The 24701-nt window shown below is 46.5% G+C and overlaps 1 protein-coding gene across 1 annotated transcript in view; it reads left to right on the top strand.

Moving 5' to 3' along the window:
* The first annotated feature begins 903 nt into the window (after positions 1–903).
* The window catches only part of LOC144172162 (homeobox protein MSX-2-like), an 81248-nt gene continuing 57450 nt past the window's right edge, over positions 904–24701 (top strand). The window contains exon 1 of the mRNA XM_077701007.1: positions 904–1338. Within this exon, the coding sequence (XP_077557133.1) occupies positions 1029–1338 (310 nt within the window). The 5' untranslated portion in view covers positions 904–1028. The remainder of the gene's footprint in view (positions 1339–24701) is intronic.

Raw genomic sequence — 24701 nt, 5'->3', positions numbered from 1 at the left:
GAGAGAGAGAGAGAGAGAGAGAGAGAGAGAGAGAGAGAGAGAGAGAGAGAGAGAGGGAGAGAGAGAGGGAGAGAGGGAGAGGAACACAAAAGGAACTACTAGTTTTTTCTTCTTTTTTACATTGAAGTCTTTTTTGGACTCGTTAATGGCTGCAGACGAGCTGCTTGTGCATTCACCTTCTCCCATTTCCTAATGGGGTCGTTTGGGAAGAATACTGTGCACTTGACACTATAAATGGCCAACCCTGCCTTGAGACGTTTGGTTCTGTGGTCTTATCCTTGCCATAGTTAGCCAGTCGTTCGCACCCAGTCGACACCCAGCCCAATTACACATTCTTCGTAGAATCGCCGCTCCTCCCCATCAAAGGCGTAACCAAACTATCTCGACACGCTTTCGCGGACCACACTCTCAATGTGTGTGACCTTCAGTCTCCGGGATGCAGTCGTTAGGGGAACTTTGCTTTTTACATGCCTACTTCAGCAGACTCACGCGCTTTCGCTGTTTTCATCCTTTGGTGTTGCATTTATTTTGAGGTGAGCTTTTCAGTTGCAAATGAGCACTGCTCTTGGTGTGATAATAAACAGTGAAGGTGTCTTTCATCCAATCCAGTTCTCCTAAAGGCTGTTTCGCAGAATTTCTCCGCCAAGCTTTCCATTCGACGGTGCTCGGGGCATGCCGCCCGTCTCAAGCCTGGCTGGCACCGCCTGTTCCGCGCCGAGTGGCGCAGCGCCAGCGCTGTCCGCTGCGTCTGAGGCGCGACCGCGTCCGAGGAGGCGCGTGACAGCCGTGGAAGATGCTGTCGCTGCGGGCGGGACGGGCCGAAGGCGTGGAAGAAAGCCGCGCTGTCTGTGGCCCCACCGCGAGCAAGGGGCGCGCTGGGCCAATGAGCGCGGCGGGGCGCTTTGGCGGGGAGACGGCCCAGCGAGGGGGAGTCACCGGTCGGGCTGCGCTGGCCGGCTCGCGCCAAGGAGCAGACTGGCAGCAAGCAGCGGCCGGCATGGAGCGACGCCGAAGGCACCGCCGGTGACATGTCTTCTCCGGGTCCCGCGGGAGGCCCCCCCGAGACCGCGTCCCCCGAGATCAGGGCGGCCACGCCGACCAAGCCGTCGCCCTTCTCGGTCGCCTCGCTACTCGCCGACACCCGGCCCAGCGGGCAGCTGAGGCTGTCCGCGCCGGCGTTCGCCGCCGGCATCCTGCACGCGGCTCCGCGAGACCCGGGCTTCTCCTTCCTGCACGCGCCGGCCGCCGGCGGTCCCTTCACCTGGGCCCTGCACGCCCCCGGCGCCCAGGCCTGCGCGCCCTCCTGGTTCGGCCTGGCACCCCACCACGCACTGCCCAGTGAGTTACGGGGCGCCTTTCCGCCGGGGCCTTCGCGGCTGTTGCGTCGCCAAGGCCAGCAGGCGGTCAGTTCTCTGCGCGCGAGGGCACAACTACTGAGCTCCCTCGTCGGTCCGATGTGACTGGTGTTCGTTCATGCAGTGAACAGCTTTGTAGACGCCTATATACGCGCGAAAGCAGTCCAGTGACCTGCGACGAAGGGATCGCCAATCCTGACATCGCGTTGTTATTAGAATCTTGAAACAGTTATAGCTTACACCCAGAAGCTGCGCCACTATCGAGTAGGCTTATTTTCTCAACTGTTTCAGTCCGCGAGCTTCTCACTCGCTCTTTTCTATTCATGGAGTATTATCGCGCTTTTCAAGCAGCTAGCGGTTGCCTTGACGCATGGCTCCCTTTGGTCAACAAGTGTGTGTAGCACTTCTAACATCCGTAAGCATACTGCGGAGCGACCAAGCTGGCAATAACATGACACCGAACATGCTTGATAAGGTGTTTGGTATATAGTCACACTGTCCCGCATGCAGATTTCATTGAAAATGACCATTGATCGAGATTTGAGTTCTGTGCTAAAACCTCAATCATTGGTTTTATGACTACGTCAATTATACTGGCTAAACATGACTTGATATGGCAATGACGCGCACTTTATCAAGCGAACAAAGCAACGGCAGGAGAATACGGAGAGAAGGATTCAGTGGATTCTAGATCGAGTCGCATACGTACATCCTCGGAGAGATTATTGTTATGTATAATTTCTTTTTGTGCTGTAAATTTAATTTGTTTCCTGTATTGTTTAAAAGAAGGACGCAATTTTGTGACACCAACATAATTCCTCAAATTCAGCGCTTTAAATCAAATTTTAAATTCTAATCAAGCCATTGATTCAATCGTGATTTTGGTGCTCATTACAGCGCGCCAAAGGTTCTTAATCAAACCGCATGCACACAGCGGCGCACATCGTTTGCCAAGTGTTTCTTTGGCGTACGTGGCTAACTTCACATTTGATTAACTTCTCACTGTTTCCATGATGACGAGGCAGTGCAAGTGCTTGGTTGCATGAAGCGTGAGTCACGTTAGACTTATTCGGATAATCGATTTATTTGATCAGGACAGGCTTGACACCACCGCAAGGTTCGGTGATCTTTCATTCGTTTGATTTTTGTTCTTCCCGTTATCCCCCTTTTGTCTCCTTGTCATGGTCGTTCTCTTTTGTTTGTTCGTTTGCTCTTGGGTCCGCTCGCCCTAGCGAAACTAAGCCCTGCGTACGCCGCTGCCCACTGTTGCGTCAAAGCATTGCTAGTGTCACGTTTTCTACATGTCTTCGGCAGGCTGGACTCAGTAAATATATTATCGCTCACATTTAAGCGCCTCCGCACAACTTTTTCACTACCTTATATTGCGATGCGACAGCATGTCTCTTCTTCTTGTACCTTATAAGCGCTCCTGAGGTAAGCGTAAACAGCCGGGTAATTAGCGTGCAGAGACTTCTCCAGAGTGTACGAGTGGCCTATATTGGTTAAAAACACTTACCAGTGCTCGACAGAAACACAGGTGATTTTTGCAGAAACCACGCTCCCCGAATTTCGCGGTTTTGTAGGAATTAAACCCGGTATGAAACGTTGCGACTAAATTTTTCGCTGTGCTCTTTTGAGCATTTTAAGTGAATTTTTCTTGCACGAGGCTCTGACCAAAATTGAGTGCGTCTATCGAGCCGCGTCGACAAAGAATCTTACGCGTTCGCTCCAGAGCTAGCGTGAAATGATCTGTAGCTCGCAATCGAATATATAGGTATCTAGGAAGAAATCATACTGAAACTGGCCGTTAAGACGACTCTACGGTTACGCCGAGTTTCATGTACTTGTCGTAATTAGCTCAAAGTGAAGGTGTCAACGTGGCATAATTTCCATCTGTTGTCAATACATGGCGTTCTACGGAGCCGGGAGTATGGGAGGTAACGGCTGTGCAACCCTTGATTTAACAAAACTATCCCAAAACAAGTTATATGATAATTAAAAAATTAAAATTAATTCTAAAGACGTTTTGTGAACCTTTTCAAGTGAGCGGAAAAAGGGGAAGTCTCAAATGTCAAATATTTCTTGTAGAAATATAGGGAATTCTAATAAAAACAATACATCCCTCAGAGTTACAGCCAGCAGCATAAACATTAGAGCAATAATTTCGACAAAGTTATACAATAGAGGAGAAGGAAATTGGGGCTGCATTACTGTATATCTGCACTGCATTAACTTCGCACGGCCTAGTGCGCACTGTTAAAATGAACCTGAACAAAGCTCTAAATCAGTCCAGCTATCAAAAAATCCTGATAAGCATTTGCATTTCATTTCAAGCTTCGAAAACCGAGGGACACATTTGGCGGAGATATCTGAGACTGGGCTTACGTGTTATCGGTTTACCTATATGATTTCCTGCTTTCTATCACGGGGCTTTCAGCAACAGCAAAAGATAATGTTCTGAGCGTAACAATGGCTCGGCGTTACGTTAACGAATGTGCATTCGCGGTGCGACGTATACTCCCATACAATAATAAAAAAAAGTAAGGGTTAAGAGGTGTTCAGGTCACTTGCCTTCCACCTTGCGGCCCATGGGCTCAATCACCGTTACTGATCAATTGAAGGCACGTGAAAATTTCATGTCATCCGCAGCTCGGGTTTTTCACTTCACAGGGTTCATAATGTTTTCGCATTAAAACCTATTGTGCGACATATTTCTTCCGGACTCATGATTCCACAATCAGCAGCAAGGGAGTTATGCTGCTGACGATTATATGAAAGTTGACAGCCCTTGTCTGCTGAACACTGAAATCTCCGGGGCAAGCCCAAGCCTGCCATGACGTCCGACTTCATAAGCACAAGCCTTCGGACGAAGCGGCGACCCGTAGCTCTGTGGCTAGAGAATTCAACGGGATGCCGCAAACACAGAAACGCCACGCTGCCGTACATGGCGTCGATGTGAGCGGAAGGGGTTCTGATTTTGGCAGGTATTTGGGAGCACGAGAGCGATTAGGGACCATGGTTCCGTGGCCCCTCACACTCTCGCTGCTCCCCGGCTTCTTCTTGCCTCTAACGCCGGCCGCGGGTCTATGCCACGCTTTTCACGGCCGACAAGTTCCATGGTGAGCGCGTTCATTGCGGGCACGTGACGCTCCGTCTGCCTTGCTGACGTCGGTGAGGGGAAGTGAATAGCTAGAAGCGGAGCGTGATCGTGGAGCGAAAGAGGAAAAGAGCGTCCGCCCAGCGTTTGTACCCTCCGCTCGCAAAAGCACAATCTGAAAAAAAAAAAAAAAAAAAAAAATCGACTTCAGGCGTCGTTGAGCCAGCCGTAAAACCAACTACAGCTTGAGTGTGTACCATCCGCAATATAAGAAATTTGCTTTAAAAAAAAAAACGGATGTTTTCAAGGGATGACTGAGTCGGTCAATTGAGCTGTAAAACATATTGATGCGCATAATAATAGCGAGCCATGGCACACGAACAAAGCGTCCAACAAGAATTCTCAGAAGACGTTCTCAGTAAAGAAAAACAAAACCGCGGGGCAGTCGTACTTAACGAGGAGATTCAATAGGATTTGTGTGATAAGACATTGAGGGGAAGTCGACAGAAAGTGTCCATCGTCTTATTACGGCATGCCGGACTCGCATGTTCTGGGTATTTGTTTCCTGTATACGGTACACCTTTTACAAATACCCTGTCTTCGAATGCATGCATTTACGTCAAGATAGCCATGTTCGGAATCTGTCAGGTCGATGCAGGTCGTTACGTCAAGTCGACGAGTTGGCAGTCTGATACAATCCCAAAGCTTCCCGCTTAAAAAAAAAAAAAAAAAAACACGACCTTAACGACCCATCTAAAGGTGTTCGCGTACATTTATAAGGGAGAATATTTTGCCATAAAAAAAGCCTCTCCACCTTTTCCTTTGCGTTTGTTTCTTTGCATTCGTACTTCTCTTTTTATAAAGTAATAAATCTTGTTAGCTTAAGAAACAGGGACCATCATTGTGCGGTATTAGTTTATCAAGCAAAATATGTGGCACAAAATAAATTTTAGAAATCAAGTTTAATGTGTCTTTACACAAATGAGAATCAAACTGCTGTCGCAGTAGAACACAATATAACGAAGATGGCGGTCACGCTGGACATGTCCGCGGCAATAGAAATTACAGAAGCTTGTATATTAAGTGGCCTGTGATTGCCCTAATAAATACTGCGACGGTCAATATAACTTTTTTCGTAAAGAGCGTGAGTTCCTTATAGAAGGCTTCTATAAGCTTATTAGGCCGTACAAATGCCGCAAGAACAACGCCAGCAGTTTTAATCATAAAATATAGAATTGAAGAAGGAACCTGCATGGGAACTTATTAACATATCCCCTAACAAACAAAAAAAAAATCTAACTTGGAACAGAAAGACAAGACTTCCGACTCTGCCATTTTCATCGCATGCATTATATGGAGTGTCGAATCGGGAATACTGTAGTTCGTTTCGGGTTAAAACCGAGTTCCGGTGCCTACGGCTCAAACCAGCCATAACCAATAAGATTCTTCCACTTTAGACAATTTTGTGTTAGCCGAAAAGCACTGGTATCTGATAAGCACGCTGATTATAGATGGCTAACTAGCTAACTTCATTTTAATGACAAGTTTTTCATCGCGTGGCGTGTACACCAGTAATTGGTTATTTGAAACACCCGCTTTGGGGCTTTTTTATCTGATTAAAAACGTTCCGATGGATGAATGTATGGTTGGCGTGGAAACAGGTGTCGAGCCTCTGCGTGAGCTCTCTTGCTGATTTTAAGGGCAAAAGGTAAAAAAAAAGTGTCTTTAAAACTAAGAATGATTATTTGAAAAAGTCACGGTAAGCACGCGCATCTCTGCATTACAATAAAAAAATGTGCAGTTGCCCAATTCAGGTAAGATTCCAGATTTTTTTATAGCTCAACATGGGCATAGGCTTGTCAATATCTGTATGTGCTGTCCGCGCGCTGTTCTTGTGCGTATTTATTAAATTTATAGCCACCTGTTCTTGTTAAATGCCACGCTCGTTTTCGTATCATCATTCGGGCCTCTCCCGAAGTCAACAGTTTGTCACAGTTTCCTCAGTGGTTTCCCTATATGCGGATTTGTTTATCCTTGGATTGGTATAAAATATAAACTGCCCCAGTATTACCGTACTGCTGAAAGGCTAAAGCAGAGGTTACTACAACGCGTGTCGAGTTGGGTGCAAAAACGCCGGTGCATTTTTATTCGGTTTAACATTCCTGGAAGCTTGATTGATTGATTGATTGATTGATTGATTGATTGATTGATTGATTGATTGATTGATTGATTGATTGATTATAGGGTTTATTAACGCGCAGACGCGACACTGGCGATGAGGAACGCCGTAGTGGAGGGCTCCTGATAGATTTTGACCACAGGATATCTTTAACGTGCGCCGAAATCTCTACTACAGATTTCGATGTTCAGATACAGATGTTGACAAGTCTATGCCCATAGGCGAAAAGCAAAAACGCCCGTGTATATGAGATTTCGGCGCACGTAAAAGATCCCCAGGTGGTAAAAATTAATCCGGAGCCCTCCACTACGGCGCGCACCATCGCCTGCGTTGCGTCGGCGCGTTAAACCCGTCAATCAATCAAGTCTATGCCCATGTTGAGCTATAAAAATAAACTGGAATCTTACCTGAATTGGGCGACTGTACACTATTTCATTGTAATGCAGAGATGCGCGTGCTTACCGTGACTTTTTCAAATAATCATTCTTAGTTTTAAAGACACTTTTTTTTTACCTTTTGCCCTTAAAATCAGCAAGAGAGCTCACGCAGAGGCTCGACACCTGTTTCCACGCCAACCATACATTCATCCATCGGAACGTTTTTAATCAGATAAAAAAGCCCCAAAGCGGGTGTTTCAAATAACCAATTACTGGTGTACACGCCACGCGATGAAAAACTTGTCATTAAAATGAAGTTAGCTAGTTAGCCATCTATAATCAGCGTGCTTATCAGATACCAGTGCTTTTCGGCTAACACAAAATTGTCTAAAGTGGAAGAATCTTATTGGTTATGGCTGGTTTGAGCCGTAGGCACCGGAACTCGGTTTTAACCCGAAACGAACTACAGTATTCCCGATTCGACACTCCATATAATGCATGCGATGAAAATGGCAGAGTCGGAAGTCTTGTCTTTCTGTTCCAAGTTAGATTTTTTTTTTGTTTGTTAGGGGATATGTTAATAAGTTCCCATGCAGGTTCCTTCTTCAATTCTATATTTTATGATTAAAACTGCTGGCGTTGTTCTTGCGGCATTTGTACGGCCTAATAAGCTTATAGAAGCCTTCTATAAGGAACTCACGCTCTTTACGAAAAAAGTTATATTGACCGTCGCAGTATTTATTAGGGCAATCACAGGCCACTTAATATACAAGCTTCTGTAATTTCTATTGCCGCGGACATGTCCAGCGTGACCGCCATCTTCGTTATATTGTGTTCTACTGCGACAGCAGTTTGATTCTCATTTGTGTAAAGACACATTAAACTTGATTTCTAAAATTTATTTTGTGCCACATATTTTGCTTGATAAACTAATACCGCACAATGATGGTCCCTGTTTCTTAAGCTAACAAGATTTATTACTTTATAAAAAGAGAAGTACGAATGCAAAGAAACAAACGCAAAGGAAAAGGTGGAGAGGCTTTTTTTATGGCAAAATATTCTCCCTTATAAATGTACGCGAACACCTTTAGATGGGTCGTTAAGGTCGTGTTTTTTTTTTTTTTTTTTTTAAGCGGGAAGCTTTGGGATTGTATCAGACTGCCAACTCGTCGACTTGACGTAACGACCTGCATCGACCTGACAGATTCCGAACATGGCTATCTTGACGTAAATGCATGCATTCGAAGACAGGGTATTTGTAAAAGGTGTACCGTATACAGGAAACAAATACTCAGAACATGTGAGTCCGGCATGCCGTAATAAGACGATGGACACTTTCTGTCGACTTCCCCTCAATGTCTTATCACACCACCCTATTGAATCTCCTCGTTAAGTACGACTTAAGTACGATTTTTTTTTTTTTTTTCAGATTGTGCTTTTGCGAGCGGAGGGTACAAACGCTGGGCGAACGCTCTTTTTCCCTTTAGCTCCACGAGCACGCCCCGTTTCTAGCCATTCACGCCCCTCACCGACGTCAGCAAGGCAGACGGAGCGTCACGTGCCCGCAATGAACGCGCTCACCATGGAACTTGTCGGCCGTGAAAAGCGTGGCATAGACCCGCGGCCGGCGTTAGAGGCAAGAAGAAGCCGGGGAGCAGCGAGAGTGTGAGGGGCCACGGAACCATGGTCCCTAATCGCTCTCGTGCTCCCAAATACCTGCCAAAATCAGAACCCCTTCCGCTTACATCGACGTCATGTACGGCAGCATGGCGTTTCGGTGTTTGCGGCATCCCGTTGAATTCTCTAGCCACAGAGCTACGGGTCGCCGCTTCGTCCGAAGGCTTGTGCTTATGAAGTCGGACGTCATGGCAGGCTTGGGCTTGCCCCGGAGATTTCAGTGTTCAGCAGACAAGGGCTGTCAACTTTCATATAATCGTCAGCAGCATAACTCCCTTGCTGCTGATTGTGGAATCACGAGTCCGGAAGAAATATGTCGCACAATAGGTTTTAATGCGAAAACATTATGAACCCTGTGAGGTGAAAAACCCGAGCTGCAGATGACACGAAATTTTCACGTGCCTTCAATTGATCAGTAACGGTGATTGAGCCCATGGGCCGCACGGTGGAAGGCAAGTGACCTGAACACCTCTTAACCCTTACTTTTTTTATTATTGTATGGGAGTAGACGTCGTACCGCGAACGCACTTTCGTTAACGTAACGCCGAGCCATTGTTACGCTCAGAACATTATCTTTTGCTGTTGCTGAAAGCCCCGTGATAGAAAGCAGGAAATCATATAGGTAAACCGATAACACGTAAGCCGAGTCTCAGATATCTCCGCCAAATTTGTCCCTCGGTTTTCGAAGCTTGAAATGAAATGCAAATGCTTATCGGGATTTTTTGATAGCTGGACAGATTTAGAGCTTTGTTCAGGTTCATTTTAACAGTGCGCACTAGGCCGTGCGAAGTTAATGCAGTGCAGATATACAGTAATGCAGCCCCAATTTCCTTCTCCTCTATTGTATACCTTTGTCGAAATTATTGCTCTAATGTTTATGCTGCTGGCTGTAACTCTGAGGGATGTATTGTTTTTATTAGAATTCCCGATATTCCTACAAGAAATATTTGACATTTGAGACTTCCCTTTTTCCCGCTCACTCGAAAAGGTTCACAAAACTTCTCTAGAATTAATTTTAAATTTTAATTATCATATAACTTGTTTTGGGATAGTTTTGTTAAATCAAGGGTTGCACAGCCGTTACCTCCCATACTCCTGGCTCCGTTTTGGCTTCTAATTCGCATCGTGAGAACGATAAACGTCACGGGCTACTTACTAGTGCTTCGTTTCAAACGTTTGTTGACTAGCAACGCCCTTTTCCTTGAAGGCTTGAGGCGCTTATTTTTCATTTTTCGACTGGTATGATTATATAAGCACGGAAATTTTCTAATAGCTGTGGGAAAGCAGTAGATATTTTCCAATATGGACACGCAAAAAGTACGAACTAACCGACTGACGTAGTTTGCATTAAGCAGCTTTTAAATACATTGAAAGGATGGCCTGCCAACCAAACATTTGAATTTTGTTTGAATTAACCGAAAGTGCGAATTATAAGAGTTTTGATTATCGGGAATCTACTCTATATATATATATAGTTAAGAGAAAAGGTTCCTGGCTATGAGGTTAGCTGTACGATAGAGAAGTCAAACTGAAAAACATAACATTTATTCTAACGTTTCATCAGGGGACCGGTCTTTTTCAAAGAGGTCTTTGAAAAATCTTTTCAAAGACCTCTGAAAAAGACCGGTCCCCGGTCGAAACGTTAGAATAAATGTTGTCATGGTTTTCAGTTTGACTTCTCTATCATATATATATATATATATATATATATATAACACAGTCGCCCAGATAGCCGAATTGGTAAGGCATTCGCGATCTAATCGAAAGGCGTGGGTTCGGTCCCCACTCTGGGCGCGTGTTTTTCTGTCTTTCTTCCTTATATTTAAAAAAAAAATCTTAACTTTATTAACCGTAGTAAAAAATAGAGCCTAACCACACCCCTATGCCTCCTTTGGCATTGTAGACTGCCGACCTATGTCTCTCTCTCTCTCTCTCTCTCTCTCTCTCTCTCTATATATATATATATATATATATATATATATATATATATATATATATATATATATATATATATATATATATATATATTGGGCGTTAGTTCAAAATTTTCATCCGATTAATCGGCAGGCTTTAATCGGTTAATTAATCGATTAATCAGTTGCTTTGGTTTAAGAAGAAAAAATATTGGAACAATATTTTATTAATATTCGTTAAAATATACTCCTAATAAACCATATCAATGTTCTCCTCGGTCTGCTCACAACTTTTTCATGTGGTTGTGGTTGCAGGGAAAGGAAAAAAATTCCCCCGCACCTCCCTGAAGGGAATCGTGCAGAAATGCGAATGCATTGGGTGCACCGATGAGTGTGTTGCGAGTAATAGCGTAATTAATGACGAGAGTGTGAACGTAATCATTTATTCATCAGCACCTGCTTGTGTTATCGTTGTACCTGACGGCCACAATCACTGCCTTGTGATCGCTAAAGTGCACGGTCAAAGGGTCTTTGAGAAGCATACGCGCGTCACAGTTTCGCGTAAAGACCAGATCAATGCAACTCCCGTGAATGGTAGTGGGGCACGTGTCGAAGCCGGCAGAGAGACAATGCATAGAGTGCCTGGTCTGCATGTACTCGACCAGCCACTCGCCACTCTTCTTGCGCACGTCAACGTTGAAGTCGCCAACCAAGACTATGGGGTCAGAGGGTTTGGAGCGCAAGCGCACACTTTCCATAGCCGCGTCCAGCTGCGCGGCAACGGCGTCTCGAGCGAGGTTGGGCGCGAGGTACACGGTCACCACAAAGACTCCGTCTCCGGTGTAGGCAAGGGTGTACAAGTCCTTGTACGGAGACGTGTCTCGAACGGGAGACGTGGCAACGCGTGCGAAATCAAGTTCCCATACACGTTAGACACGAGACTAACACCGCAGTACTCGCCGTCCTTGCCGCTTCGAGCAAACTAGTACAGGTCGCGGGTTCGATTCCCGTCCGCGGCGGCCGCTTTTCTGATGGAGGCGAAAAGCAAAAACGCCCGTGTGTACGAGATTTCGGCGCACGATAAAGATCCCCAGGTGGTCAAAATTAATCCGGAGCCCTCCACTACGGCGCGCCTCATCGCCTGCGTTGCGTCGGCGCGTTAAACCCCAGAATCAATCAAACTAGTACAGCTCGCTTCAAGCGCATGCGTTCGACATTGAGCGCGGAGAGGTAACACCTGCGGGCGCACGCCGACGGAGCACGACAACCCCCGACTAAGAAATGCATTCGCATTTACGACGACGACGACGACGAAGGCAGAACTACGAGGCGCGCGCTCACGTGCGCTCGCGCTGGAGGAATGCAGGCGCACGCCGCTCGATGGACGCAAGACAACCCCCGACTAATAAATGCATTCGCATTTAAAAAAAAGTGCATTGCGGATATTGTTGAGCTCGGCAGGGAGCTCACCTGCATACATCCTAGTTCGGGGGAAGGAGAGTAGGAGGAGAGTGAAAGGACAAAGCAGAGTGCCAAAGAGATAAACAGAGAGAAGATGGAATAAAAAGATAGGGCTAAGTTAAGCTAGCCCGTCACAGACATCTCACATGAGCTGAGTAGATCATCATGGCGCCAATGCGGGCGGGACTCTTATCACTGCGTTTGTCACTCACATTACTTCTAGAATCGGCAACTTTAGCACGTGCCGTAATTGCAGGGGGCGTCGATTAATCGTGGTTTACTTACGTCATAGTTGGTAACGGTAAAATGGTGCATGGGAGTGCGTGCTCGCCGTTTTTTGCACCATGTGTATTTCCATTTAAAGCAGCCATTTTCCCGTCAATCTTGGCTATCAGCTTTCGGTTTTAATCCCTATCACCTCTGAGCATACCTGCATGTTTTTTTGTTGTGAAGTAAGCAGGTTATTTGAACACGAATATTATCCTCTACACGCTTGCGCGCAATTTTAAGATGACACCCTAGTTTTATTTCGATGACATTACTTCAACCGATTAACCAATTGAATAAATTAATCGCGACTAATGCATTAATCGATGAATCGCCCTCCCGTTATATATATATATATATATATATATATATATATATATATATATATATATATATATATATATATATATATATATATATATATATTGTAGTGTGGTTTGACCAGAGAAGATCCAGCAACGGAGGCGGTTCTTGCTCGAGCAGCCGAAGAAGCGGGGAAGCCACAACTGATCACGATCGCTCTGGGCATGCTGCACGCTTGATGCGTGGGAATTGTCCGGGTTCAGCTTGGGTTTCGGCCTGAGCTTGAATCCCTTGACCTGGCGCTCTCTTCTTTGTTACAATCACTCTCGGGTGACAAGGAGCCATCCTGCCGACTTCATGCCGAGGGCGAGACGATGGGCTCATGGTAGGGCTTCAAACGGTTGGCATGGACGGTCTCGCGGCCACGGCGACGAAGATCGTCAGGCGGTGTGAGCGGCTCGATGACGTCATTTACTGGTAATGCGCGCTCTATGATGCGACACGCGCCGTGATATTTGGGGAGGAACTTAGAAGGCAGGCCAGGCGTTGTAAGCGGCATCCATAACCAAACAAGACAGCCAGGGGGAAAAGAAAGCAGAGATGACCCACCAAGGGCGTGTTGGTGCTTTTAGTGACTTTGTTCACTGGATGTGAAGGAACGGGCTAACTGGTGACATTCTTCAGCGTGTCGTACTATCTCGGAGACGGGCTTGCTCTTGCGGGTGCAGGTTTTCATCTTTTTGAGAACTATGTGTAATAATACAGAGATGGTTAATATTCAATGTTTCCCTTCTGCCCCAAAACTGAAGGCTCTGCAATGTTTAGTTAAAGCTTCCAATTTTCCGAATTTTCAGCATCTGTAGAAAACTTGGCATCTTATGATCTGATCTCCCCGGCTGAATTTTCCCGCTTCATAGGACCTGACCATGCCAGATCAAATAATATATGTCATTTAAACTGCCAGTCAATTAGAAATAAGGGTGACGACATTGATGCGTTCTTTAGCAGTTTTGACCGTGAGTTCCATTTAATTATGTTGTCGGAGTCATGAAACGATATTAACTCAGTGCCTTCGTGTCCACCAAACTATCAATTTTTCACTGCATCACGTACCAGTTGTCGAGGTGGGGGAATATCAATTCTTCTTCAGCAGAATATCTTGGCTGATCGCATTGATCAATTTTGCTGCATAACTGATGATTTCGAAGTATTAACTGTAAGTTGTACCAGAACAGTATATTCCGTTTTCTACCGGCCATCAAATGGCAGCCTAGTATCTTTCTCTTCCTTCCTTGAAAACCTATTTGGTTTTATAATAGATAATCGGTACAAGGCCATTTTTGGAGGTGACTTTAACATCGACATGTTTGCAACCACTTCTGCCACAAGGCATTTCAATCTCTTAATAAGCATGCACGGCTTTTCAAATGTTATTTCGACTCCAACGCGGATAACGAGTTATACATCGACGTGCATTGATTTATTTCTTACGAACTTAAACCCTGCCTATATTAAAAGTGGCGTTTTCTCCTGCGGTATAAGTGACCACATGCCTATATTTCTTAGTCTAAATCGTAAAATCGATAAGGTAAACACACGTACCAGGACAGGTCAATGTATCACGGAAAACCGACTTGAAAATTTTCGTAATCAGTTATGTCAACTCCACTGGAGCGAAGTTCACTGCACTATAGATAGTAACACAGCCTAAGAATCATTCTTGAAAATTATTAAAACAGCATATGACGCTAACTTTCCTTTGCTTACCACTCAAGCTCATCCGCGTAATATACGAAAACCGTGGATCACGAGGGAATTACTGAATAAAATTAAAACCAAGTATAAATTGTATAGAAAATTTCTGAATTCACGTGAGCTGTCTTATTTTAAAGTATTTAAGTCTTTTTGTAACCAACTTACAAAAGATCTACTTAAAGCCAGAACAAATTACTATAATGTTTCGTTTGACGCCTGCATGAATGATACGAAGAAAGTTTGGAATAAACACAACTCAATTTTGAATCGTAAAACTGAAGTACCACATACTGTGAAAATCCGTAAAGATGGAATTGAAATTGCCGAACAATTAGTCCCTGATACTTTTAACGAGCATTTCACCAGCATAGGCAGCAGTAACTGCGATCTCAATGCTTGCCGTTTTATCACGACCAACTCTGTCGACAATATCTTTCTTTATCTTACCAGTGAATCAGAGCTAATTTGTATTTTCCAGGAGATTAACAATAACACTACCTGTGATGCTGACGGCCTGCAAATTAAACCAGCCAAGTTTGTCATTAATGTTATTGCTCCAGTATTAGTTTATGTTTATAATCTATGCCTGTCATCAGGAACCTTTCCTCAAAAAATGCAAGTGGCGAAGGTTCTTGCATTGTTCAAAAAAGGAAATAGAGCATCGGTATCTAACTACAGGCCGATTTCAATACTTCCTATCTTTTCTAAAGCTCCGGAAAAAAATATCTTCAATCGCCTATCCAACTTTCTGGAAAAGAACTCACTGTTATTGAATTGTCAGTATGCCTTCAGAAAACGAAGGTCGGCACATATAGCGTTACTTGAGCAAAAAGAATTCATTCTGAAAAACATTGAAAAACGACAACTTACATTAGGTGTTTTAATTGACTACAGCAAAGCCTTCGATAGTATAAATCATAAACTACTGCTCGAAAAAATGCGTTACTATGGTATCCGCGGCATAGCTCTAGAACTTATAACGTCATACTTAGGCCACAGAAGCCAATTTGTTCAGGTAAATAATCTCCGCTCTAAAATCAGACAACTGCACTTAGGCGTACCACAAGGCAGTATTTTAGGGCCCCTTCATTTCAACATCTACATTAATGACATCGTGAACGTGACACTAATACAAAGTACATAATTTACGCTGACGATGTAACTCTCCTTGTTTCATCTTGTGATGCCATACAGTTGGTACAAACCGCTAATGAAGTGCTCGAAAAAATACGCAGGTGGTCAGCGGACAACGGCTTAAGAATTAACGTAGATAAAACGAAAGCGATGCTTTTTCAATCAAAAAACAAATATTCTTTTACCGGCTGATATTATGTTAAACCACTCCAAAATTGAACTGGCGATGTCTGCAAAAACGCTAGGTGTTTTTTTCGACCAAGACATGTTTTGGAATACACACATTAATTTTATCGCAGGGCAACTTTCGCGCATAGTTGGAATGGTATATTCTGTACGTGATCTTCCGTATAAAGTCAAGTTACTGTTGTACAATTCACTATTTTTAAGTAATTTTAAGTATTGTTGTCTCGTGTGGAGCACAACTTCTGCAACTAATATAAATAGGTTATTTTTGCTACAGAAAAAAATTATTCGGCTTCTATGTAATGCACGTTACGATGCTCCTACTGCCCCTTTGTTTAGTAAACTTTGTCTACCTAAGATTCAGGACCTTCTTAGGTACCGCTTAGCCTGCACATATACTCTAGAACGCAAAAACAATTCTAAGAACATTTCGTTGATAGCTAATCTCCAAATTAATCATACGCCCTATCTGACTAGACTGTCTGAACGTTGGAAAGTTCCTCGCCCACGTACAAACTACACTTTGCAGATGATTGGGTAAACCCTTCCGAAGTTGTTGAATGGACTTGCATTTATTGGATTTGATATTAACACATGTACAAAATGTATGCTGTTTAACTTGTTTGTTCGGAAAGACTATGGTGTTTGGGAATAGTTACTTGCTTTTTTTGTGCGGTTTGTTGCTTATTTTTGTTTATCACTATTGCCTTCACGTCCTTATCCACTTATTGATGCGCTATCTATTGTAGTTTTGAACATATTGTATTTTCCGTGCTAGTTTTTTTTTGTCACCCACAAGCGGTGTCTATGTATCGCTTTTTTTGTTTGTTTTCCCCGCCGCTGTTGTTTCTGTTGTTGTTTCTGTTGTTTCTGTTGTTTCTGACCATGAAGGATGTAGGGCTCCGTCAAGTTGCTGAGTGCAACATTTTACCCGATTTTCCGCCATAACGGTGTACCTTTATGGAAATAAACTTCAACTTTCAGAGCCATCGGGGCTGTCTGGGAGGATGGTGTCCATGGTGCATGAGGGCTCGCGTCCGCAAAGAAGGAAAAAGGGAGAAAACCAGGTGGTGGTTTGCGTAGCGGTATTGTACGCAAAAGTAGCGAACGGAAGCACCACGTCCCAGTTAGAGTGGTCTGAAGCTATGTATATACATGGCAAGCATGCATGTCACCAAGCGTGCGATTGAATCGTTCCGTCAAACCATTTGGCTGCCGGTGGTAGGCAGTACGCGTCCGGTGAAAAATCTTGCATTGAGTGAGAAGAGCTTCCAGAACTTCGGACAGAAACACTCGTCCTCTGTCGCTGAGAAGCTCCTTAGGGGAACCATGACAGTGATGAAGGAACAGGGCCATGTCGCGTGCCGTAGCGCTGGGAAGCGCGGCGTTTCCGCGTATAGCGCGTAATATGGTCTACGGCGACGATAATCCACGTGTTCCCAGAAGGCGTGAATGGGAAGGGTCCGTAAAGGTCCATTCCAACCCGATCAAATGGACGCGATGGACACGGTAGAGGTTGCAAGTCTGCTTCAGGGTTCGGACGGGGTATCTTGTGCCGTTGTTGTACAACCACGGATGTACTTTTGCACAAAACTATACTTCATGTCGAAATGCACAAGACTTCAACCGCCCCCAAGAATTGTCATCGACGTACCAGTTGACGGTCTATGCACAGTCGCACTCGTAGATACAGGAGCCGCTATTTCTGTAATAAGTGAAAAACTTTGTCGCTCATTGAAAAGAGTTACCACTCCCCTCACAGGCCTTTCGCTTCGTACCGCCAGCGCTGAACAAGTTGAACCTTTTGCGACATGTACAGCGCGTGTCATTCAAGATGTCATTTATCCCATTGAGCTCGTCGTCCTGGCCTCGTGTTCCCACGACGTTATCCTGGGCTGGGATTTCCTGTCTCGTCATCACGCGATCATCGATTGTGCCGGTGCCGAGGTCGAGTTATCTGCTCAATGTGATGAGACTTTGTGCGATGTTTCGGGTTCGTCCTCTTTCCTCAGCAAAATCATTATCTCCGAAGACGCTCATATCCCACCGTACAGCTCTGTTCTTGTACCTCTGTCTTGCTACTCTCTCTCTTCGATGACACGGTTCTGTTTACTCCCTCCGAGGTATTCCTCAGCCGGAAAAACCTACCGCTTCCTTTTGCAATTTTGGAGCTCCAGTCTGGCTCCCCATCCATGTGGATTACGAATCCGACCCCCTGCCCTTTCAGTTTGCTGCGCGGCGAATCCCTCGTCAATATTGAACTCATAGGCTCCATTCTCCACTTCGACGATGACGAGAGTGCATCTGCCCTGGACATCAACGCTCTCACCACTCCGTCCTCCTACGCCCATCCGCTACCCGTCGACGCTTTCGCCTCTTCATTGGACAGCAGCTTGAACTTAACGCAACGCGCACAATTGCTCGCATTGCTAAGCGCCTTCCATTCTTCCTTTGACTCGCACCAAACTGCCCTAGGACGTACGTCAACTGTTGCTAATAACATCGACACTGGCGCGCAGTCACCCTTGAGCCAGCATCCATATCGGGTATCACCACCTGAACGCAGCGTCATTAGTGAACAAGTGGACGACATGCTTCGGCGAGATGTCATCCGACTGTCGCAAAGCCCGTGGTCATCGCCGGTATACTCGTCACTAAAAAAGACGATCCATACGTTTTTGCGTTGTCTGGTTAACAAGGTGACCCGCAAAGACGTCTGCCCATTACCCCGCACCTCTACAATATCATGTTACGCGGCATCAGGACACGAACAATGAACGATTACGAACAATCTATTTTCACTATTTACAAGCGGCCATGGCCGAGTCCGCTCAGTCTGCACGCCCGCCTTTTCCTTGTCGTCTTCGACGCCGGCCGGGCTATGGCACCATGGGGCATTGTCCATTTGTCCCGTGACACTACCCCACGGGCAAAGACGACCACCCCGGTCGAGGCCACAGTGACAAGGTACGAAGGAGGTGTTGTTGATTCATTTCGCCTGCGAGGGTCTGTGATCATCGGCGCTCGAGTGCAGGCCGCAATGGTTCACGCGGCTGCGTATGGGTTGAGCGCCATCGCAGAAGACGGGTGCTGTGCGGCTGGGGATGCCTGTGCGATGTTCCGCTTTGTTACTAAGGCCTCTCGATTGGGCAGTTCCCGGAAGCTCCTGGTCGACAAGCTGTTGCCCCAGTGCCTCCATTTCATAGCGGCAAAGCTTTTACCGTCGCGCAGAATCCGACGGAAGTAGCCAGCAGCGAGCAGGATGACGTAGACGCGCAGCCGGAAAACTGGACGTCGACACTTGCGGTGAGGATGAGATGAGATGAGTATAAACAGTGAAGTCCTTGCCGCCGCGGATGATTGGGTTGGTGAAGGCTGGTCCCCCAACATCGACGCCCACAAGGCCACGACTAACTCGATGAGGGCACTGGGAACCGCGCCGCACGAAGGGGCTGGGGAAGCGGCATGGTCTGCAGGTCTCGGCTGGGCATGATCGGCTGGTCTCGACTTGACATCATCGTCATTGACGGGCTGGGGACATGAGGCGGGGGAACTTGGTCTAGAGCCATGGTCGCGGCGGGGCTGGGGCTTGCAGACGCGGCCTGCGTACCCACGACAATTGCGTCCAGCCGTGACGCTATGAAGCTGGGGCCAGGACGGGGATGATGACGCCGCACTCTCCACCAAACTGTAGTGTGGTTTATTTAGAAGGCAAAGGACCAGAGAAGATCAAGCAACAGAGGCGGTTCTTGCTCGAGCAGCCGAAGAAGCGGGGAAGCCAGAGATGATCACGATCGCGCTGGGCATGGTGCGCGCTTGATGCATGGGGATTGTCCGGGTTCAGCTTGGGTTTCGGCCTGAGCTTGAATCATTTGACCTGGCGAATGATAAGTTGGTCGAATGATAAGTGGGAGGAAAAAAGCATCGAATCTTTGAGCGTTAAATTGGCGTGATATATTTTATGAAAAAGACAAAGTCGTGCTATTTTCCTGCGAACAGACTATAGGTTAAGGATAGATTTCATGGAAGTGACGCTAGCCGTACGAAAATGGTTAGATAATATGAAGCGTGCGGAACGATTCTGGATGGCTTCGATATCATGAAGTAGCGAGTTGATATGCGGGTCCCAGATCGACGACGCATACTCGAGCTTTGGCCGAACCATTTCTGTAAAACGAGTTTTATATCTGTTGAAGCAAGAGCAAAATTTCGCCGTAAAAAACCGAGCATGCGGTTAGCGTTACTTGTGATCTGCTCGATGTGCGCTTGCCAAGAAAAGTTATCCAAGCGTGCCTGGTGCGTGGGCTTCCAAAGAAAAGTAAAAGGAAGGGTACGGGAGGTTAGGGCCCATTTTTACAGCGAAGCTGTGTGCCTCGCGTTGCTCGAGATAGTTTGGTGCGTCCGTGTGCAGAAAGGAGTTGGAAATGGAGAGAATGAAAGCGACACAGCCGCTCGTGTGCCTTCGCAGAGCAAGAAGCAAAAAGAAAAAAGTCAAGAATAGAATGAATGCAGCCGCTCACGCGTCTCGTTCCTATTTGCCTTTCTAAGACTACGTGAGCATCTGAAACACGAACGCTCAATGCCACGCCACTAGCTTTTGTGTGCAGAGCGAACAGCACAACATGTGCACAGACAGCCGCCGTTCGCGAGGACACTGGTCTCCCAGCGGCCGTCCTGGATAGATGGCCTGTTAAGAAGACCCCCGAAGATCAGTGTGCTCACGACGATCGTGTGGGTGAACAGCGCAGGCAGTGTATACCGACGCCGTCGATTATAATCGACGGCATCGCACGGCAAGCACCGACCAAGATCGCTCTCGTGAAGTTAGGCGTAACCGGCAAGGGCTGGCGGGGTATTTTCTCGCGTCATAGAGTCCGAGTGTAAGCGACATGCAAGACAAAGGGATGACGGGAGCTTGGAAACGGACAGCGCTACAAAGAGGAGCAGGTATCGCGCTTCGAAGATGCAAAACTGTAATGAAGACAACGCAAAATCCAAGCGTCCATTTCTGAACGATGAATTCGGACACACGTGCAGTATATGCGATCGTTCGTGACACGCAAGTGGTTTTGTCAAGATGGCGAGTGTGAAAGACACGCAAAAAAAAAAAAAAAAAGCGGCGTTGCAAATTCTGAGCGAGGCATTTACAGACATGAATATCGCAAAAGTTTGAGTGGGAAGTGAGACTTTCTTCTCAGAGACAAAGTCCCACTTCTTTCCGATACGTTTGGTTACACCCCCAAACGGCTGTGCACCATCTGAAACTAAATGCTGCCGAAGAGCGGCTAGTCGTGCCGCGACTTCCGTTCATAGACATGTGGCGTCTATGAACGGGGGGGGGGGGGGGGGGAGGGTGTGTGTGGAAAGTATCGCTGGCATCCACTTCTGTAGAATAGGATGCCTGCTCGGTTTTTTTGTTTGTTTGTTTTTGCAAAGCCACTTCACCACTATCAGTGTCACTGGTGGCTGCGATACACGGTAGCCAAGAGCCAGGGGGTGCAGCAGGGAGGGGCTCCCTCCGCTTCACCTGGTGCACATTGCTTTTCCTCGAGTCACTGCCCTCGAGTGTATATTCCGCGGCGGTGGAGCTATGGATTTTACGGTGTCTTAAAACGTTTTAAAAATGGGAAAAAGGCGGTAAAACTGAGACGAAAGACAGTTCCGACGCAAATTTAGGATGAAATTTTGAGTGCGTATGAATATATGTGGTGGAAATTGTGCGCGCTAAAGTGTGTTTCAGGGTATAGCGGCAGTAAAACGAGAGCTGCGTCCACCATTCGTAACCGTATGGCCGGTATTCAGTGGCGTGGAATGCATGCAGGCAACCATGCGAGTGCGCCGCCATATCTGTGGCCAAGCGTCTGTTGCTAGGCGACGTTGTGCGCACGGCCCCCAGATTAGATCCCCCTCTTCTCCTCCATGCAACCGTGTGAGTGCGCCGTCACTCGTTACGTCGGGCTCCGCGGGATGGCGGTACTTGAACATGTCCGTGGCGCATCGGCCATGTCTGTGGCCGTTTCCAGTGTTGCCAAGCGAAGAAATTGACCGCTAAAATTTTCAACGAATACCATCTATACGCAACATGCAAGGCCGCTGACTATTGTAGCGGCATTGCAGCAGTAGCGGTGCCAGAGATCGGTTTTGGGGGGTAGGGGGGGGAGATTTTTTTTGGGGGGGGGGGGGGGGGGGGGGCGAGGCGAATAAAGAATCGCTCCCCTCCTATGCGCCAATTCTGCGGAGGTGGTGATAACCATGGAGGCGTGTGCGCGTATGCGGTGTAACCCACTGGGATTTAACTTCGCGCAAGTGGAATGCTTAATAAAAAACTAAAAATAAGAAACTGAGGACCTCTTTGGGGAGGGCGACCGCCCCCCCCCCCCCCCCCCCCCCCCCCCCTTGGGACCGCCACTGCATTGCAGAGTATGGAACACCTCACTTCTCGCACACATGGCTAGGACGTCTTCTGCACCTTCTTTGTGAGCCCGCATTTGGAAAGTTTCTGATCGTAACCTAAACAGCGTGGCTGTTGAATTCTCAAACGTGCGCAACCGACCTACAAAACGCAACGCGAGCAGTGTAGCACCAGCTTGACTGGCATTCGGCTCCGCGCAGTTGAGAGCGTCGAATTAGAAGCGCTCGGCATGCTGTGCTTTCGTAGACGCCGTATGGACTTTCGTAGACGCCGTATACGTTTAATTATTGGAAACTTTGATCCCTGCTAGGCACTTGTGTTTTGTCTCAAATGGCCGAAGAGTTCCTTTGTGTTTAAAACTGATGGCACACATGAACGTTTACACGTGTAGCAGTGCTTGTGTGGCTATATGAACCACTTATTTGTAGTCACGATTTTCGCTGGGTGCTATTTTTTGCTCCTTCACGGCTCTTATAAGTTGAAATAGGCTTTGGAAATCGGACAGAAAGACAGTGAGAACAAAAAAACAAAAAAAAGACAGGCGCAAAAATCTGATTTGGTTCGACAATTCAGGTATGCTTCGAAATAAAGTATCCACGGCAGAAAAACTGCACCATAACAGCTGCGCCCTATATTTCAACCCGAAGACTTGCCTGGGTTACGAAGAATATGCTTTTGATATAAAATACAGTTGCTTGTTAAACGCGCCGGAGAAACGTCTGGGCTATAGCATGAGCTGCGCTGTATATAGTTTAGGGCTACGGATTCGTTTAGGACGCCATGGGTCCCCTGTAAACTTGAAACGCAAAGAAATGGTGTTCGACAAGGCATCGACCTACAGTTTATTGACTACAGAAATGGGAAGGGCAGGAAAAAATAACTACCCGTGAGAGGAGAAGTTCACGAAAGGACCCTATTCAAATTTTCAGACGTGTCGAATCAAATTGCATTATTCACGTCAGTGCATGACAGACGATCTAATTGTGAGCACCTGGGTCTCTTCCCCTTGCACGAAAATTTGATTCAATTTACCTCGGCCATTTATGTTTTACGGTGGTTTTGGCTAGCAATTGAACACTCTATTTCCGAAGTGGCATACACGGTAAATGGGACGCACTGTCTTTTTACCCGCAGACAATTTTGGAAAGCTGTGTCCTAACGGGTGTGAACCCCCGGCCATATTTTGTCGGAGATGGGATTGCAGCACGAGTAAGCATTGCGTATGTGTGTATATGACAGAGCAGGGGAAGAAAATAATGTACGCTGATTGCACGGTCGAAGAAAAAGTAAGCCGGCCTGCCGAAATAGATGCGGGAAGTGGAACACCTCTCGACTACCCTCTTCCGTCTGCGTCTCTGCATAATTGGAAACCGCTTGCACTAAGGCCCGTGCAGCTGCGAAAAGCACAGTTAATTTTTTGCACTCGCTCGACATAGACTTGACGCGTGCACCAAATTTCTTGAAAAAAAAAGAAAAAAAAAAAGATGAAGAAGAGGAGGAGGAAAAATGGTGGGCTGTAAGGTAAACGAGTTACGCTGTCTATTCAGAGCTAGTTCAAAATCGCTATTACGGAAGTTGTGTGGCTGGCGCTCGCGTATACGTAACCCCAACAAAGGTAACACAGTTCTATATTGCTGTTTTACGAACCGCAATCGGGAACACAGAAGATTGATCATTTCGAGAAACATTGATACTCAGTTAACGATATATTACAGAAAAAGAGGCGAGAGACGGAACACCATTGGTGCGGCGCGTTTTGGTTTTTAAAAGCTCGAGAAGTCGGACAACGTACTTTATAACTCCGAATCCAAATTGGAGCACGAGGTGAATCCCACAAAGAACGCTCTAATGATTCTATTTTCTCTCGCTCCTTTGGCATCCGTGGCGATAACTTGCTATCTCTCGATCTATTTAATACCAAACACTACCCTTAAAAAAGTCCGCGGGCCTGTATAGGGGTATGCCAAACAAAAAAAAAAGTGGCTGTGGGTTAGCTCAGCTAACCTTGGGTATGCAAAGCAAAAGCTTGGCTTAGTCTGTTTGAGTCTTGGTTCCACTTGGTTAACACGCGATGTAGCTGTATTGCCGACCACTACTCAACGCCGTTCGGTCCCGTGCAACGCTCACAGGAGGAGGCCCGCCTCGCTTTCTTTCGCGGCGAACGCGGTGTTCCTCTTCGCCGGGCGCAAGATGAGTCACGTAGCCCGAGACGACCCAGCGGTGCATGCGTGGGAGGCGGCGGGGTGTGTCGGCTGCCGATCAGCTGAACGCCCGCAACCGCGCGCCACTCAGCTGATCAGTTGAGCAGAACGACTGAAAACGGGGCCTTGTGCGCAGCTCCGAAAGCGGGCCCGGCGAATCACGCGATGCTCTTCACGAGGTGTGTCGCAGTGAGTGTGTCTGAGGTCAAAAGGTGAATTTGCGCATCCGCGGCGAAACCGCTGGACGAAAGTAGTAAAGCTTTGCTTAAAAGAATATCCACTATAATTTTCATCTCAGTGCTTATGAGAATAAGTACGCAGACTGAAACCTGGCAAAAAAAAAAAACTGCTAGTGACACTAATATGCCACTTGTAAAGATCCCC

The sequence above is a fragment of the Haemaphysalis longicornis genome, unplaced genomic scaffold (genome assembly GCF_048455015.1).
Source record: "Haemaphysalis longicornis isolate Haplotype H1 unplaced genomic scaffold, Haemaphysalis longicornis Haplotype H1 scaffold_1, whole genome shotgun sequence".
NCBI lineage: Eukaryota > Metazoa > Arthropoda > Arachnida > Ixodida > Ixodidae > Haemaphysalis > Haemaphysalis longicornis.
This window is presented reverse-complemented; position numbering and strand designations above follow the sequence as displayed.